At 36.5% G+C, this 14,997-nt stretch overlaps 1 protein-coding gene across 1 annotated transcript; it reads right to left on the bottom strand.

The window, feature by feature from the left end:
* LOC149021276 (putative magnesium transporter NIPA4) lies at nt 1–13,217 on the bottom strand. Its single transcript, XM_089149538.1, has 9 exons — nt 12,669–13,217; nt 11,124–11,180; nt 5,376–5,466; nt 5,139–5,299; nt 4,900–5,027; nt 4,664–4,801; nt 3,056–3,148; nt 1,874–1,979; nt 1–621 (listed from the first exon to the last, which is right to left on the bottom strand). Exons 1-9 carry the CDS (start codon nt 12,823–12,825, stop codon nt 533–535), a joined length of 1,020 nt encoding a protein of 339 aa, XP_089005664.1. The 5' UTR covers nt 12,826–13,217; the 3' UTR covers nt 1–532.
* Between the last annotated feature and the right edge of the window lie 1,780 nt (nt 13,218–14,997).

Here is a 14,997-nt window from a genome sequence, read left to right as displayed (position 1 = left end):
GTTGTTTTCTGCCTCAGTGAAATGTCATAATTAGCTGAAGTGCTAAACATAGACAATAATATCAAGTGGAATTCATTCACATTGGCCATTAGCAAAATGACTTGCCATAAATTTAACAAATAAAGTCTGAATCAACTGTACTGCTAGCATCTCATCAACAATAATGCCATTTTGAGTATCATATCCTACAAAATAAATGAATCACTACATATATTGGACGTTCACCAACAAACTCTCTCTATTCTATGTGCAAATATCACTGATTTCATTGAATTTTGATTCTAAAATACACTATTTATCACTTACATCTGCTGAAATCCCTTGCAAGCATCATTGAGGAAAGGAATTGGAGCATGCGGCCCTTTAGGAAAAGCTATCATTTCATTTTGATCCAAAAGATCCTCCTGTTCTTCTCTATAAAATATGCTGGCTGTGCATCAAATATTTGATGAAGCAAAAGATTGGTGACATTCAGTCGCTCCCTGAAAAAAGTATGAAAGATAGCAGAACAAATTAAGCAATATGGCAACCGTTAGGATTCCGGTGACTTGAGTGGGATGCCTTCAGGATCATAATCATCCACTTCTGAAAGCTTAGAAAGGCGGAAGGAGGTTGAGGGACCTGTAAGAGCATGCAACAACGGTATTGTTATATAGAGCATAAAATCAAGTCCAAATTAATAACAAACGAATAGGCGAAATTTTAGCCCTAGCCACCTCTAAAGTGGATAAGTTTATAAGCTAGCCAAAGTTCCCATGGTGACCAAATAAGGGGGGAAACCAAACACCCTAACATTAAAATAAGGAAGAGAGAGAGAGATGGGGGAGGAGGGACAAGGAAGCGGCCTAAGGGTGTAAATGGATAACCGAAATCCGCTTCCAAATTCGCATCCGCGTCCGTTTAGGGGTATCCGAATTTGTTCGATTACTAATAAGATGCGGATATGGTATACCCTTCTTACCGATTATTATCCGTTCGATAAAATTATTCGATAAAATTATCCGATTAAATTACTTATTTAGATTTACTTTTCTTATTTTTATAAAATTTTGACATGTGATATGTGACTACTTTTCTAGATTTTTTACTAAAATAGCTACCAAAGTTGTTAAATTCTTAAATTTCAAACTTAGCTCTCACAAATAAAATGGTAAAGATGTAAACAGGTAGTCGAAAACTTGTATTCAATTTGTATTCATACCCATTTAGAAGAATTTACTTAAGAAAATAACTATCCGATTATCATCCGAATTCATCTGAATCCGTCTGAAAACCGATAAGATATTATCCGAATCCGTCCGAATATAATAGGATGCGGATATGGTATTACCACTATCCGATCCGAATCCGGTCCATTTACACCCCTAGAAGTGGGTTGAGATGCAAAGAAGAACCTCAAGTTTGTACTTCAACTACCTAGCTTCCTTCACCTCCACTCTTCTGTTAATCTTTGAGGGGCAGACAGTTATGCAACAGTTTCATGCTCCATTGATAGCCAAAGCACCCCGTGGTGGCCTTTGACAGCAATGGAGCATCTTTTGATCTTCCTCAATGTGAAAGAGAGACTGGAGTCTAGATCGCAAGTAAATAAAAGAAGGTAACCAGCAAGAGAGGAAAGGAAAGAACACTAGTACTCAAGCTGGAGAATTCACAGATGACAAAAAAGCACCAGTTATAGTTGCTATTCACGTTTCTGGGATGATTTTCACCTCTTATGCACACCAGATTATAAATCACAAGTTGCTAAAGAGAAGATGTGTTGTTGCAAAAGAAAACAAAAGTTAAAAAGGCATTTAAGCTCTACTTGTTTCGAGGCCAATTACAGTTACCATTTCCCCATGAGCATAACTAGGCAAAAAAGAAGAACACATACCATCAGCCATGTCCTTGGTTTTGTGAAGTAGAAATGTCCCAGATAGAATAGTCACAAACCCACACATTTCTGTGACAATCTGAGTTGCATTTTGCCGATCCCAATCCTGAATAGGTGAAAGGGCCAGTAAATTTTTTGTCATATTCAAAGTTATATTCAATACCAAATTTCAGAACAAGGTCTTCAAAACATCAAATTGAAAGGAATCAATGGATGAGTAAAATAAAATCAAGAATCCAAGATGGAAAATTATCCAAAAAGTAGCATCCAAATCATACTTTGTTGAACTCATTGGTAATTCCCAATATGTCTCCAACCATTGACGGGCATATTGCTATTAAGCATACTGCAGACATACTCATGGGGTTCATAAATGAAGGCCAGTAACAATACTTGCTGTCAGAATTTCAGCACGAAGAAAAGATGGCCTGCTGCTTTGTAACTCGTTCAGTTAGTTGGGTTAAACTGAACCTATGGTTATTAGCTTTTTGAATGTCCACTGCACCATGTTGGCCTTTTGGAATGCATTTTTCCTCTGTGATGGATTAATTCTTTAATATTAAGAAATTGAGGCCTTTACAGGAATAAGCGGTTAGTTTCTGTTTTGAAGCAAGTCTAGAAGCCTACTATCTTGTTTTCTATTAAACTTGCTTTTGCATGAAGAGTTACTATCTTCTTGTATAGTTGCAAGATTACGAAAAGGAACAAGGGATTGCCCAACTATAGGTCTGGTTGTCATTTGTGTGTGTGATGCAGCATGCTCACACAAGAGCAAGAGCTACCTTCGTGAGCTGGCACGAGGACTGATGAGATGTTGGTCAAGTTTTAGGTGAAAGACACCGTCCATACCTCTCTGCAGTTCTCTATCTTCTTCTCTTGTCTTCCGAGGTCATATTCTGATCTTCAGCCTTGTGCAGATTATTTTCTTTGATTTACTTGTGCAATTATTATTCTGTCCATTAACTGTTTGACAAGTTCTCTCTTAAAAGTTTGGCTAGATTTTTATGCTGCAATGGATCCATTGAAGTGGCCAGAGTATTCCACGCTATCTTATGTTTGAACAAAAATAAAGATGTTAACTGTTTGACATGCATGATCTAAACCTTCTCAGTTATTATATGGAAAGTTTAGTAGATACAAAAATAGACAAATATTGATGTACTTCAAAGCAGCCATTGTTACCTTAAACATTATCACACTGGCCACAATAGTTAATGATGTAAACATCACATAATAGATGGGTGATACAACTGCAGTGTTGAAAGTATCGAGTGCCTGCAATATACAAAATTGGAATTTGTTTTAACCACAAATAATAAGAAATTAATGAAAGAAATTCCAAATAGAAAACCAAAGTCTTGTGTGCACAGATTGTCAAGTATCACGTGCATTGAGGCATCAGAATTACATGTGATTAGGATGTCAAGATCAAAGACATCAAAGGAAAGTTAGCAGTAATAAGCAGGATTTAAGATTTCTTGCTTGTTTAATTACTAGCTACTGGAACTAGGTTTGTAGGATTTTTCCTCCAGTGGATATGTGATTAGTTACCAAACCTATAAGCAAAAAAACTAGCTGTACTAATGGACCAGTCCTGATTGAAACATATATTCCTGGTATATACTGTTTTAATTTTGTGGTATTGTTCAACATCATCTAGCAAGCGCCCTTCCAAAAAATAAAAATGAAGCAGAAACATGATGCTTCAAATTCCTGCTGAAGATATGCAAGAAAAATATATTTCTTAATATCCTGATTCCAGATATGCTAGATATTTACCAATAACAAAGAGTAAAATATGCAAGGAAAAAATATAAAATGTTTTCTCAACTGCAACAGTTAAGGTGCAAACAAAAGTGAGCAACAAGGAAACCTAGAGCACAAATGCGCAATTACAATTCACTATCACGTTAAAAACATAAACAAACATTTTAATTTCCAGATACAACTTCTTAGTAGAACGGAGAAAAGCCAGGCATTTTCCACCACAAAATAGCGTTCAGCTATCAAATGGACAAATTCATCAACTCCCTTAAACATCTTTTGCTATTTTATTTACCACAAAGGTTGAAACAATTATATTACACGTACAGCTCTTAGCATACACAGGGTATCAATTTGGAAAATATTAGTGAAGATACTGAAAATTAGAATTACAAAGAGCCTAAGAATACCTCAAGAATGTTAAATAACCTAACAAGGACGGAATTGAGCTTACTGTTTGCACCAGTGATAACAGTAAAATGGCAAAAGAGATGGAACATAAGAAATAATAAAGGACTCAGAAAGGAAACAGTATGTGAATATAACTTAAAAGACTCCAGGTTTGACATTTTTAAGGAAATAAGATGGAGGTGAAAATGAGGACATATTGACTCTAATCCACATACTTCAGGAAACACCACCTTTTCACTGCATCAACTATCTCACATCCTTATTCTTGAACCCCCTAAGCCAAATTAATTCTGAATCTGAGAACATGATATCCTCCAAACCATAATGCCTCATGAACTCAATTTAGAATCAATTGCAACTTTATTGAAGAAAAAAATAAGACTCCAAAAAAATTATTTTGAGATCAAAGAAGCAATTTATCCAACTTCAAATGGCACTCCATGCATGAGCTTATTAACAAGATCAACCTGATCTCCTTGGCAAAACAGGTGCAGTGCTCAAAAGTTCTGAATGAAAAATCATAATCATGGGACATATGGTGCTCAAGATTCTAGAAATGTTAATTGTCGCCATAGGAACCATCATAAAGTACAAATATGCATGAAAAAACATTACCTTGTTCAAATAGTTCAGTTGAGTAATCACACATGTGGCTACGACAATGGTAAACACCCAGGTTTGAGGATATATCAGCTGATTCATTCCTGAGAACGTCAACTTCAAAGCGATTCCTAATGCTTTAACACTCATGACCTGTCAGGAACATACCACATTTTCAATAGGACTTGGTAACATCCACCAGGATCAGGAAACACAAACAATTTTGAAGGATGCAACCATCAGATGCATACCGTTAGAGAACCCACAAGTGAACAAACCCCAATATAGACCAGGATATGTGTTTGGCCATACTGTGGGATAACATGGACGATAAGTACAAAAACTGCCGCCAATACTAAAGCAGCATAAAAAAGAAAACCTGCAGAAGACATGCAAAACTGCTATCAGAGTCAAAATTCCTATTTTTTGCATATCTACATTGAAAAATCATCAGAATCGTGAGAAATTATAGGTCACAAATTGAAAATACCTGGCTCAGTAGCAAGATCCCATACTTGTGCCACAGATTCAATTTCACGTTCTTGAGGAGCATGTAAAACAATAGTCGTTGACCCCACAACACACAGAATACAACCAAGAATACCAAAAATATGTAGCTTCTCCCGTAAGATAATATGTGCAAGTACAGCACTGCAAGATAATGTGAACATCATCAGCACTCATAATTAGATGAATATATGCATTGTTACATGTCTTTGCCACATGCCTGATGATGATGCTGAGTGCACCAAGAGGAGTAACAAGGATTGCCGGTGCAAATGCATACGCTGCAAAGTTAGCAATTTCCCCAACAATCACTGTAGCCATGGTAGCTAGAATTAGTAACCTTAATATCAATAGAGATCATGAAATATGTAAAGGAAAATTAACATAATCCGCTTTGAAGTACTCAATATCCAATGTTAACATCCAAAGTAATGACATAACAATGCAAAGATAACAATGCAGTTTCAATGACATAACAATGTAATGACAGTTTCAATGACATAACAATGCAAAGATAAAACTATGAAGGAAAGCAACATTCTGAAGCGTCAAACTGCTGCACTAGCGATATGGTGAACAGACTAGCATGACCCAAACCAAAAATCTAGAACAAGGAAAATCAGATCCAAACCAGGAGGATCTGAGGTCAGTAATGTAGGTACGGTATGATATTGTAATCTTTTGTTTTATATCAAGGAAGTGGGCATGTAGGACCCCTGCTTAGTATTAGTTTCCTAATTGAGTTCTATCACTATAATTTATTTTATTTTATTTTTTTTTTAATCTTATACATGCATGTAATCCAACAATGAAGTTTTAGAGTTGAGTCACCTTCAGACTTCAGAGTTGTGAGTTGTGAGTTGTGAGTTGTGTCTGACTTCTTCCTCTTGTTTCTTTGTGCTTACTTCCATCTCCTCCACCTTTACATCTCAGGTACAACCATTCCTGACTCCCTTATTCCTTCTTCATGTCCATTACTATTATCATATTTTTTTTTACTATGTTTCCACTGCTGCAAACAAACTAACTGAACTGTGAGACATTTGTTGAACTTCTCTCATATCTATTCATCTAGAAACTTGTAGTGCATCCCAAAGTATTTGGAGGAGCAGGTTTTGCCAGAAATCCTCATGTTAGTGGGAACTTTGATTGCAAGGAACTTCAGTGCAGTTTCTTGGTTTACCGTGACATCCAAGAGAGTTTTAAGTGTCATCATCCATTTGCCTTAGGAGTGGTAACCATGTACGTAGTATTTCAATTATCCAAAAATTATCTAACCAAGAACCTCTTCATGGGAAGTCTGTAAGTAAAGAGGTGCCTCTTATCAAGCATTGGTGGATGTTTTTGCTGAAGACGCATACATAGAACTTTTAAGTTACTATAACTAAACAGAGCAACAGCACCCTTAATTTCATGGGACGGAAGAACAGTCTTTACTTTTGGGGGAGCCTGAGGAGCAACCCAATACCTTGAAGACCTTTTCTTGGGGAACAAGGCATAAAAGAACCACCACACTGCTCCCACACAATTGGCATACTTGTTCCAAGTTCTCCTCCAAGTAAGGCTTTTTTATCCTACTCAACTTACCCATTGATGTTGGTGTTCACAAAGAACATGTACTAAGCATCCTATTTCTAACTTTGTTTCACATTGCTCCCTTTCTCCATCCCATTCTTCTGTTTCCTGTTTGCACTGTTTTGCTATTCCTATCCCATGGCAAGAGGCATTACCATATTTGAGGTGGAAAGAAGCTATGAATGAACATATGAGATGACACTTGGGATTTAGTTCCTCTTTCTCCAAGAAAGAATCCCATGGGTTGCATAGGATTTTGTTCTGAAACACAAGACTGATGGATCTGTAGAAAGGTACAAGCATGACTAGGGACTAGAGGCTTTGACACAGCACCAGCAGCCAAGGCACTGCCAAGCAGCATGGTTCGACAGCGTCATTTTGGGCAATCCAATTCCTCCGATTTACATTCAGAATTTTATTAGGAGTCTAATTCTGTTTCGGGTTTGTTATTCGAGTCAGTCTATGTTAAGTAGCAGTCCTATTTTAGTTAGGAGTTCTATTTAAAATAGCACTACTCATAGTTTTTTCTTTTGAGGTTCAGTCCTAGTAGGAATCTTTCGAATAAAGGCTATAAATACACAACCTAATGCATGTAACAAAACAGTTCTGATCTTTGATTTTTCGATCCTCATCCCAGTGAGGCTACATCAGGCTTTACCCAAACTTGTGTGATTTATCAAAGAACGTTTGCCACAGTTGCCAAGATGAACACTACTGATCTGTAGAAAGATACAAGGTATAGCCAGTGGCTACACGCTTCACCCAAACTTAGGTGATTGATTATCTAAGAACGTTAGCCATAGTTACCAAGAGAACACTATCAAGGCAATCATTTAATGTGCTGCTGACCAAGGAAGGGATCACCAACAACTCAATGTAAATAATGCATTTCATCAACAGAAGATTGAAGAAGTATATGGAAATCGCACTTGAATTTTCTGCCTCTAAAACACAACAAAAGGCCTGCTGTTTGCAGAGAGCCTTGTATGTTAGATCAACGCATGGTTCAATCTGCTCATAAGGCAACAGCACCTATTGTGGTATAAACAGAACAATATTGATCATACTCTATTTATAAAACAGACAAGCCAGCATATTTTTCAGGGGAAACCAACCAGTCCACGGTTGAACACATCGGATGGTTCACTGTTCAATGTGGAGAAGCCGGGGCCAATGAAAAAAAACTAAAGATGAGGCTTTCGCCAATTCACTCTCGGACACGGCGTTCGAATGGTATATTAATCTGCTGGCGAATTCAATCCAAACATGGCTTGAACCGGATTTCAAGTTGCATCAAGTCCAGTGAGCTACACGGACTGGAAGAGGTATGGAGCCGCGTCGTTAGTATAGCCATGGCAGGCCAGAGGTACTTATTCCGGTTAAAGTCCTGGCAAACTCGACAGGAAGGGGTTGCTTACTCATTAGGCCGCTGGAAAAACTTGACTTGGCAGATCACTTCCCAGGCTGGCTTCGATGTGCCAGCGGCTCTTGTGTACCTCATTTCTGAATGAAGTACCTAAGAGGGCAAGTTCCGTTTCACAGCGAATCACTTCCAGGCTGGCATGCCTTCAATCTCTCTTGCCAGTGGCCCTTGTGTACCTCACTTATGCATGGGTGACATTTCCTATAGGTCAGACGCCTTTTTTCTCTAGCCAAGGGCTTTCGTTCTCGTGGTTGGCTCGCCAATTGAAATTGCCTTGGGTCACCCTGGTCATTAGCCTATCTTGTTTTTACTATTCCGATTGTTGAAATGGATGACATAGTTATGACTTATCACTGGGAGTGACCTTTTTGGGGACTAAATTCGAAGTGAAGGACCTAGGTGGTAGCAAGGTTACATAAAAAAATGAACAACAAAAGGCATTGAGTTTTTATACATTGAGAAATTTCCACTATGCCCTAATTCATTAAGGTGGTTTGTTTGCTTACATTCCATCAGTAACCTTGTGCTCATTTATTCCAACCTTGCCCCCCCCCCAACTCCCATTGTCTCTTTATTTTTGTATTTTTCCCACTTGTTTTCCTGATTGCCCTCTTATAATTTAATCCCATTTTATTCTTACTTTAGGCCCATGTATATACAGAGTCACCATTACACAGCTTAAGTATGATGCAACTTGGCAGTTGTGAACCAACCCCCAAGACTCTCAGAATTGCCAATATTTTAAGGGCCTGATATGTCTTGATAGTCTCTGAATTGCCAATATATTTAAAGTTTGAGACGTGCACTATTTATGTGGGACTCAAGCCAAAACTATTGTTTTGGGACCGCAGGTTGCATTATAAATAGCAAAGTGACCGACTTCTACAAGACGAAGTCACAACCAGGCCAGCCTAATATTTAGTTAAGTTTGCTTTTAAGTTATTTTCATTTGTGAAGTAATGGGATTAAATTATTATTTAAACCATTTTCAGTAAACTGTGAGTTCAAGTACTCTGAGTAAGTTTTTTCGCTAAAAGGATCATTATATTAAGCGAAGAAGAAATATTAAAAATACATCAATTAATACCTTAAAAAGAACCAACCTCCTTTACCCGCAACAACTGTTGCCCCCAATACACCCTTCCACACTGGTTCCTACTCATATTAGAAAACCACTAACTCATAAAACAAAATCTAGGACGTCTAGAGGCATCCACATCAAGTTCATTAAGGATTGAAGCTGACCAAGGAATGTTAATATCAGAAGTTCCTGTCCTAGCTGCCGAATTTGCCAAAAAATCTGCCACTGTATTAGTTTCACGATAGCAATATGGAATCTTCCAATCTATAGTCAACAAATATTCTTGTAACTCTCTCCACATATGAAAGATATACCAAGGTATTTCTTCTGTTGTATTAAAGTCACCACAGTTTTTTTGAATCACTTTCTACCCAAAGCTTTGTAATTTGTAAATGTCTTGCCCAACGTAATCCGTGAATGAAAGTTTCCAATTCAGCCTCAAAGTTGGTTTTAACATCTAAAAAAATATTGAAATTGAAAACCACCGCAGCAACTTCATTTCGAAGTACTCTGAGTAAGTAATTGATAGAAAATTGAAAAGAAAAGAAAAAATAGTATCCTAAAATTTTGAATTAACAATTTGTAATTTCCCCTTTTATGAGTCATATTAGGAACTCTGGTTACCAATTACAAGTTACTACTTACTCATCGGAATTAAGTTTTTCGAAGCCTACTAACATTTGAATCTTATCTTCTGTCATATAAAAGTAATAAAAAGCCTTAATGTGGCCAAGATATCCAGCATATGATAGCTCTGTTGACATTCTAATTTATTTTTAATATGTTGTCCACAATGTAATCTATAGATTGGAAAGATTCAGTCAAATCCATTCTTTTAAATGAAAATGTGAAGATTTAAGCGGGGAAAATGGCTGATATTTCAACTTTGACAGTTATGGAGAAATCTAGCTTAGGGCATGGAACATATAAGGATATAGGTACTAACAATAAAAATCCCTGCACTCCCATTTTAGTGTCTTTTCAGTTTCACTCTTTTGTATATACTCTTTTTGTGAGTTTCCTCTGATTCTTCTCTCCTCTTTATATGAAAGGGCAAAGTTATGCAGTTTGGCCTGTTCTAATAAGGTTTACAGGATCGCCCCAAGATATACCACATGGCAGACTAGACAGACCCCATATTATTTGAACTGGTAGTCCCTAAGGTTCCCTTCCTATATGTCAGGTTTCAGCCCTGTCAGAGTTCACCAATTAGAAAATCAAAAATTCGAAAGTCTAGCGACTGCAAGGGGTTCATGGACATTAATGGATCAGTGAAGGACTGAGGAATTCAGAGAGGGATAATGGGGGGCATTTGATCAGATTTGAGTTGGAAACTTGACACATGGGTTAACATAGTGTGCACAATTGATCTAATGCTCAGTCTGCCAAAAGCAACTTTCTGCATAACTGATTGTCTACGTAATCAATTCTCTGCATGACATATAATGGTGGATTATCCTAACAAGCTTATCATAAAAGATTAACTAAATGAACTTTTTCTTTTATTCTGAAATCACTATACACTTTCCACTAGCAGCATACTCTTCATCATTGGTTTCTGTATGGAACCATAATAAAGACTCTTAGAACTTTCTACTTTTACTTTGGCTTCAGTTGCTCTGTTATTCTATTCATGTACTCATTCAGTCACTCTAGCACCTCGTTTATACTATAACTAACCAAATCGATTTAGATGGCATCAACTTTGATGCAAACCACACTAGAAATGATAGGTCTTAGTGGCATATAATCTAAGAGTGCCCTCTCTAAATCTGAAAAAACCAAACATATGACATTAAATATGCATGCCAAGTCAACCAGATGAGGATATATATTACAGAAACAGCCTTATCTTTAATAGCTGAAGATAAATGATGAAGAAAACTTACTTGTTATCATGCCCAGCCACCAAAGCGGTTCATATAAGTAAGAATAGCCTCCGACTCCTGTGGAAAGAATAATGCTTTAACTTCCAATATGATCCTTCGGAGAGCAACAAAAGTCATTTTGGATATTTACAAGTTGATATGTGCACAAGAGCAAGTAACCAATCATGGTGCATATAAATACAGATGTTTTGTACACTGTCACACCGACAAACTCATGACAACTAATACAATAGCAATTGCATGAAATGAAAATTCACCCTCTGCCAAAGAATTTGAGAAGGAACTTCTTAGAAGCACCAGGTTCTCAGGAATCAAAGAAAGCAGATTATACATTTAAAAGACCAAGACAAGAGTTTTGGAGACCGATGAACTACTCCTCTAAGTGAGCCGGTTTTGTTTTCTCCATTTTTCCTTTTTGTCCTTGGTATTGCAATTTCACTGTCCTAACACTTCAAATCTGGCTCAAACAGGGCTAAACATAAAACCAACAAGAACTTGATGCCAAAGCATTCATCTTGATAACAGTCATATTTCCACTATCACTAGTGACACATTGAGTTATGTTTAAGCAGCAGCTGGTCACACCTCATAAGCTAAGATACTCTGGGGAAGCAAATATAAGCCCAAATCCATCATTGCTAAACAGGTCAAACTAAAATCAACCCTCTTAAACAACCATAAATGAAAGTGAAGTTAATTTAGTAACTTCACTAAATCTCTAAAATGTCACAGTGAACTGGCTATAAAGAAACAATGTTCTTTTGTGGCTCCCGATCCCATGGAACGAATAAAAATAATATCACGGATACCATAACTCAAAAGTAAACCCACCCCATTTTGCATTACATGCAATTGAAGAAAGAATATAACTCAACCCAATGTATGGCCATTTAACATGATTACCACACTTCATTGGAACATGATCTAGGATGATAACAGCTTCATAACAAACCAAAGACAAATATTACCATTCCTTCAGTCAACCACACGTACAAGTCCAAATTATTGCACTTCACCGCACCTCAAAAGAACATGGCCATAAGGTACTGAAATTAAGCTTAGACTATAATCTGATTATGCTCTTAAATAGTTTCTAACCCAGGAATCAGAATTGGATCACAAACCGGATGGTTTAAATCATGAAAAAGCAGATAGGAGGGCCCTCTCTCTGGATCATACATATTTGCAATTCATACCCACTTTGACTTGATTGACACATCAAATGAGCCAAAAATAACAGTAGATCCCCCAGCAAGCTAACTTTACAAAAAAAAATCCCCAATACGATCAAAATTCAGCACCAAAACCAGGTTACTGATACCTACATGATACTAGATTATAAACTCACTGATAATCGTTAAGGAAACCCATCAATTGGGAGAGAGCCCATATCATCCCACATCATGAAAATTCCTTCCACTACCAAAGAAACGTAAACGACAACACAAACCCATACTTTCAGAACTAGATATAAGATGCCTTCAGTATGAATTATGTTTTTTTTTTCTTTTCCCCTTTAGTTTAGAAGTTTAGATGATGTTTCACCTGCCCTAACTCCTGATGCCCCGGCTTTCTTCAACCCCTTCTTCTTTATAATAAAGCTAGCACCAATGAAGACGCTGGAAGACATTGCTAATACCAAACCCTTGACGTTATCAGATGATATCCCACTGTACCAGCTCTGACTTGCTTCCTGCGCCATTACTGTAACCCTAATAACTCTCACTCAAGACACAAAACTGCCTCTGCCCATTTCAGTAGATCCATAGTACGCTAATTCGTCTGTTAATTCACCTTCTCAACTGCCAAATTTCACCTTCCAAGTTCCGATTATATTCAAATTCAGAAAGAAACACAGTGGATACGAAGTTTAGTGATAAACCAAAATAGAACGGCGGCGGGACCGCAACTCCGCAACTCCACAAGCCCTTAGTTATGGTTAGTTCGAGTACTAACGCTTCAGACACTCATGAGAGAACCTGCAGGGAAGAGAGATTTTTGGACTACTCGACCGAAAAAGAAGAGAGCTTGGATATAGAGAAAGGCTGGAGACAGACAGGACTCATGGTCAGAAGAGAGCTTGGAATTTGGAAGGACACGCTACTAGTGTGTGTCTATTTCAATTTCAATTTCTATTTCTATTTCTATTCCTGTGTTTAATTTACGCGGAGTGCGCAGTACGCATCACAGACTGACTAAAGTCAGCTTCTCCAGGCGTCGACGTGGAGTATTAATCGGCGTAAGCCGTAAGAGCAGTGTGCACTACCTTTACACGAAGGATATTCTAAAGCGGAGAGATGGAGTAGATGAAGCGTTGGATTAGCATCTAATGAGAAAAACGGCTTGAAAAATGAAGCTTTGGCTTGTTTCAGTTGAGATTTCATTGTCGGTGAGGAAGAGCCGAATGGCGGGAAGAGGTGGTATTCCGTGTCCATGGTGGGGTCAACACGCTCTCAAAATTAGCTGTACTTTGTATAGATTGACTCCGACTTCATACCAAACTTTCAAATGCAACCTTTTTGGTAAATAGTTTCCGGGCAACAGAGTTTTTAGATAGTTTTATATAATATATATATATATATATATATAATTCTGGCTCAAGGAAAAATGAATTTTTCGGTCCGGATCAGCTACCTGTCACGGTAGCACTTTGTGCTCTCCGACAGTTTTACCATCATAAATACAGGGGGACCCATGGGTTGGGTGATGGGATTTTTTTTTTTTACCTGTAGGTCCCACCGAATTTGTGGTGGTAAAACCATCAAGGAGCATCCCTGATTGGGTGATGATCTGGATTCGAATTTTTCAAGATGTGCCTAAGTTAATACAGATGAACCTCATAATTATTAGGAAATAAAAAATTAAACTAATCTAGATAAATCTCATATTAAAAAGTATATCATAAATTTATAATTACTATTATCCCATGTATTATTGTATAATTACTACTTTATTTTCTACACTTTTGAAATTACTAATCTAGTATTAGACTTTTCCTGTAATTACTGAACCCCTTGTTGTGAAGTTTCATACTTCCATTAGTTAAGTGATTATGTGGTATCTTTGATTTATCCAAAAATTCAAAAAAGACCCTAATATTTTATTTATTTATACTTTATATTAATTATATTACTACTCTTAGTAATTAAGAAAAAATTAATCATAATTAAACAATCTTATTATCTAATCAAAATAAAAAAATAAATAAATTTTGTTTTCAAAATATAAGGAAAGTAAAAAAAAAAATGATCATTCCTTATATTTTACTTTATAATTTGACATTATCAAATCTTAGAAAGTTCTTACTTTCAATCGATTTATATTTATTTAATTTCTAATTTGACATTATAAAGATTAGAAAGTTCTTATTACTAATTAAAAAAATAATATTTGTGTGAATCTAAAATAATAAGAATAAAAGTGTGAAATTAGTATTTCATATATTTTTTTTTTTTCGTTCTTGTAAATGAGGATAATATTGTTTTTTTTTTTCTTAATTCTAGAATGGCAAAATAGATATTAAACATGCAACTATAGCGGTCTCTTAACACCGTTATGAGTGAAGGGCAACAGGTAATTTCACAAATAATAGGATTGTTTTAGTATTTAAGTAATAGTATAAGGAACAATAAAAATTATTCTTAAAATTTATCATAATGCCACTCTCTATTGTCAAATTCCAAATGAATGCTTTCGTTTATTTAAAATTGCACTCAAGTAATACAAGGAACTCTTATTCCTCATAGCATATTCTTTCTTCCATAAAAGTATAAGATGGTGATAGTTCTTAAGAAAAATATGGCTACCAGTCACTTTCAAATCATTTGTTTTTTCTTCCGTCACTTAAATAGATTTTGGAATTTTAAAAAATATA

The sequence above is a fragment of the Hakea prostrata genome, chromosome 3 (genome assembly GCF_041222555.1).
Source record: "Hakea prostrata isolate BN-2017 chromosome 3, UWA_Hpros_2, whole genome shotgun sequence".
Lineage (NCBI taxonomy): Eukaryota > Viridiplantae > Streptophyta > Magnoliopsida > Proteales > Proteaceae > Hakea > Hakea prostrata.
This window is presented reverse-complemented; position numbering and strand designations above follow the sequence as displayed.

What these genes read in the sequence shown, in the direction of transcription:
- LOC149021276 (XM_089149538.1), bottom strand. Translation starts at nt 12,825, where the DNA reads ATGGCGCAGGAAGCAAGTCAGAGCTGGTACAGTGGGATATCATCTGAT. An exon ending in CCAGTGTGATAATGTTTAAG is followed by an intron (nt 1,980 to 3,055) that starts GTAACAATGGCT and finishes TCACCTATTCAG; the next exon opens with GATTGGGATCGGCAAAATGC. An exon ending in AACCAAGGACATGGCTGATG is followed by an intron (nt 622 to 1,873) that starts GTATGTGTTCTT and finishes ATGCTCTTACAG; the next exon opens with GTCCCTCAACCTCCTTCCGC.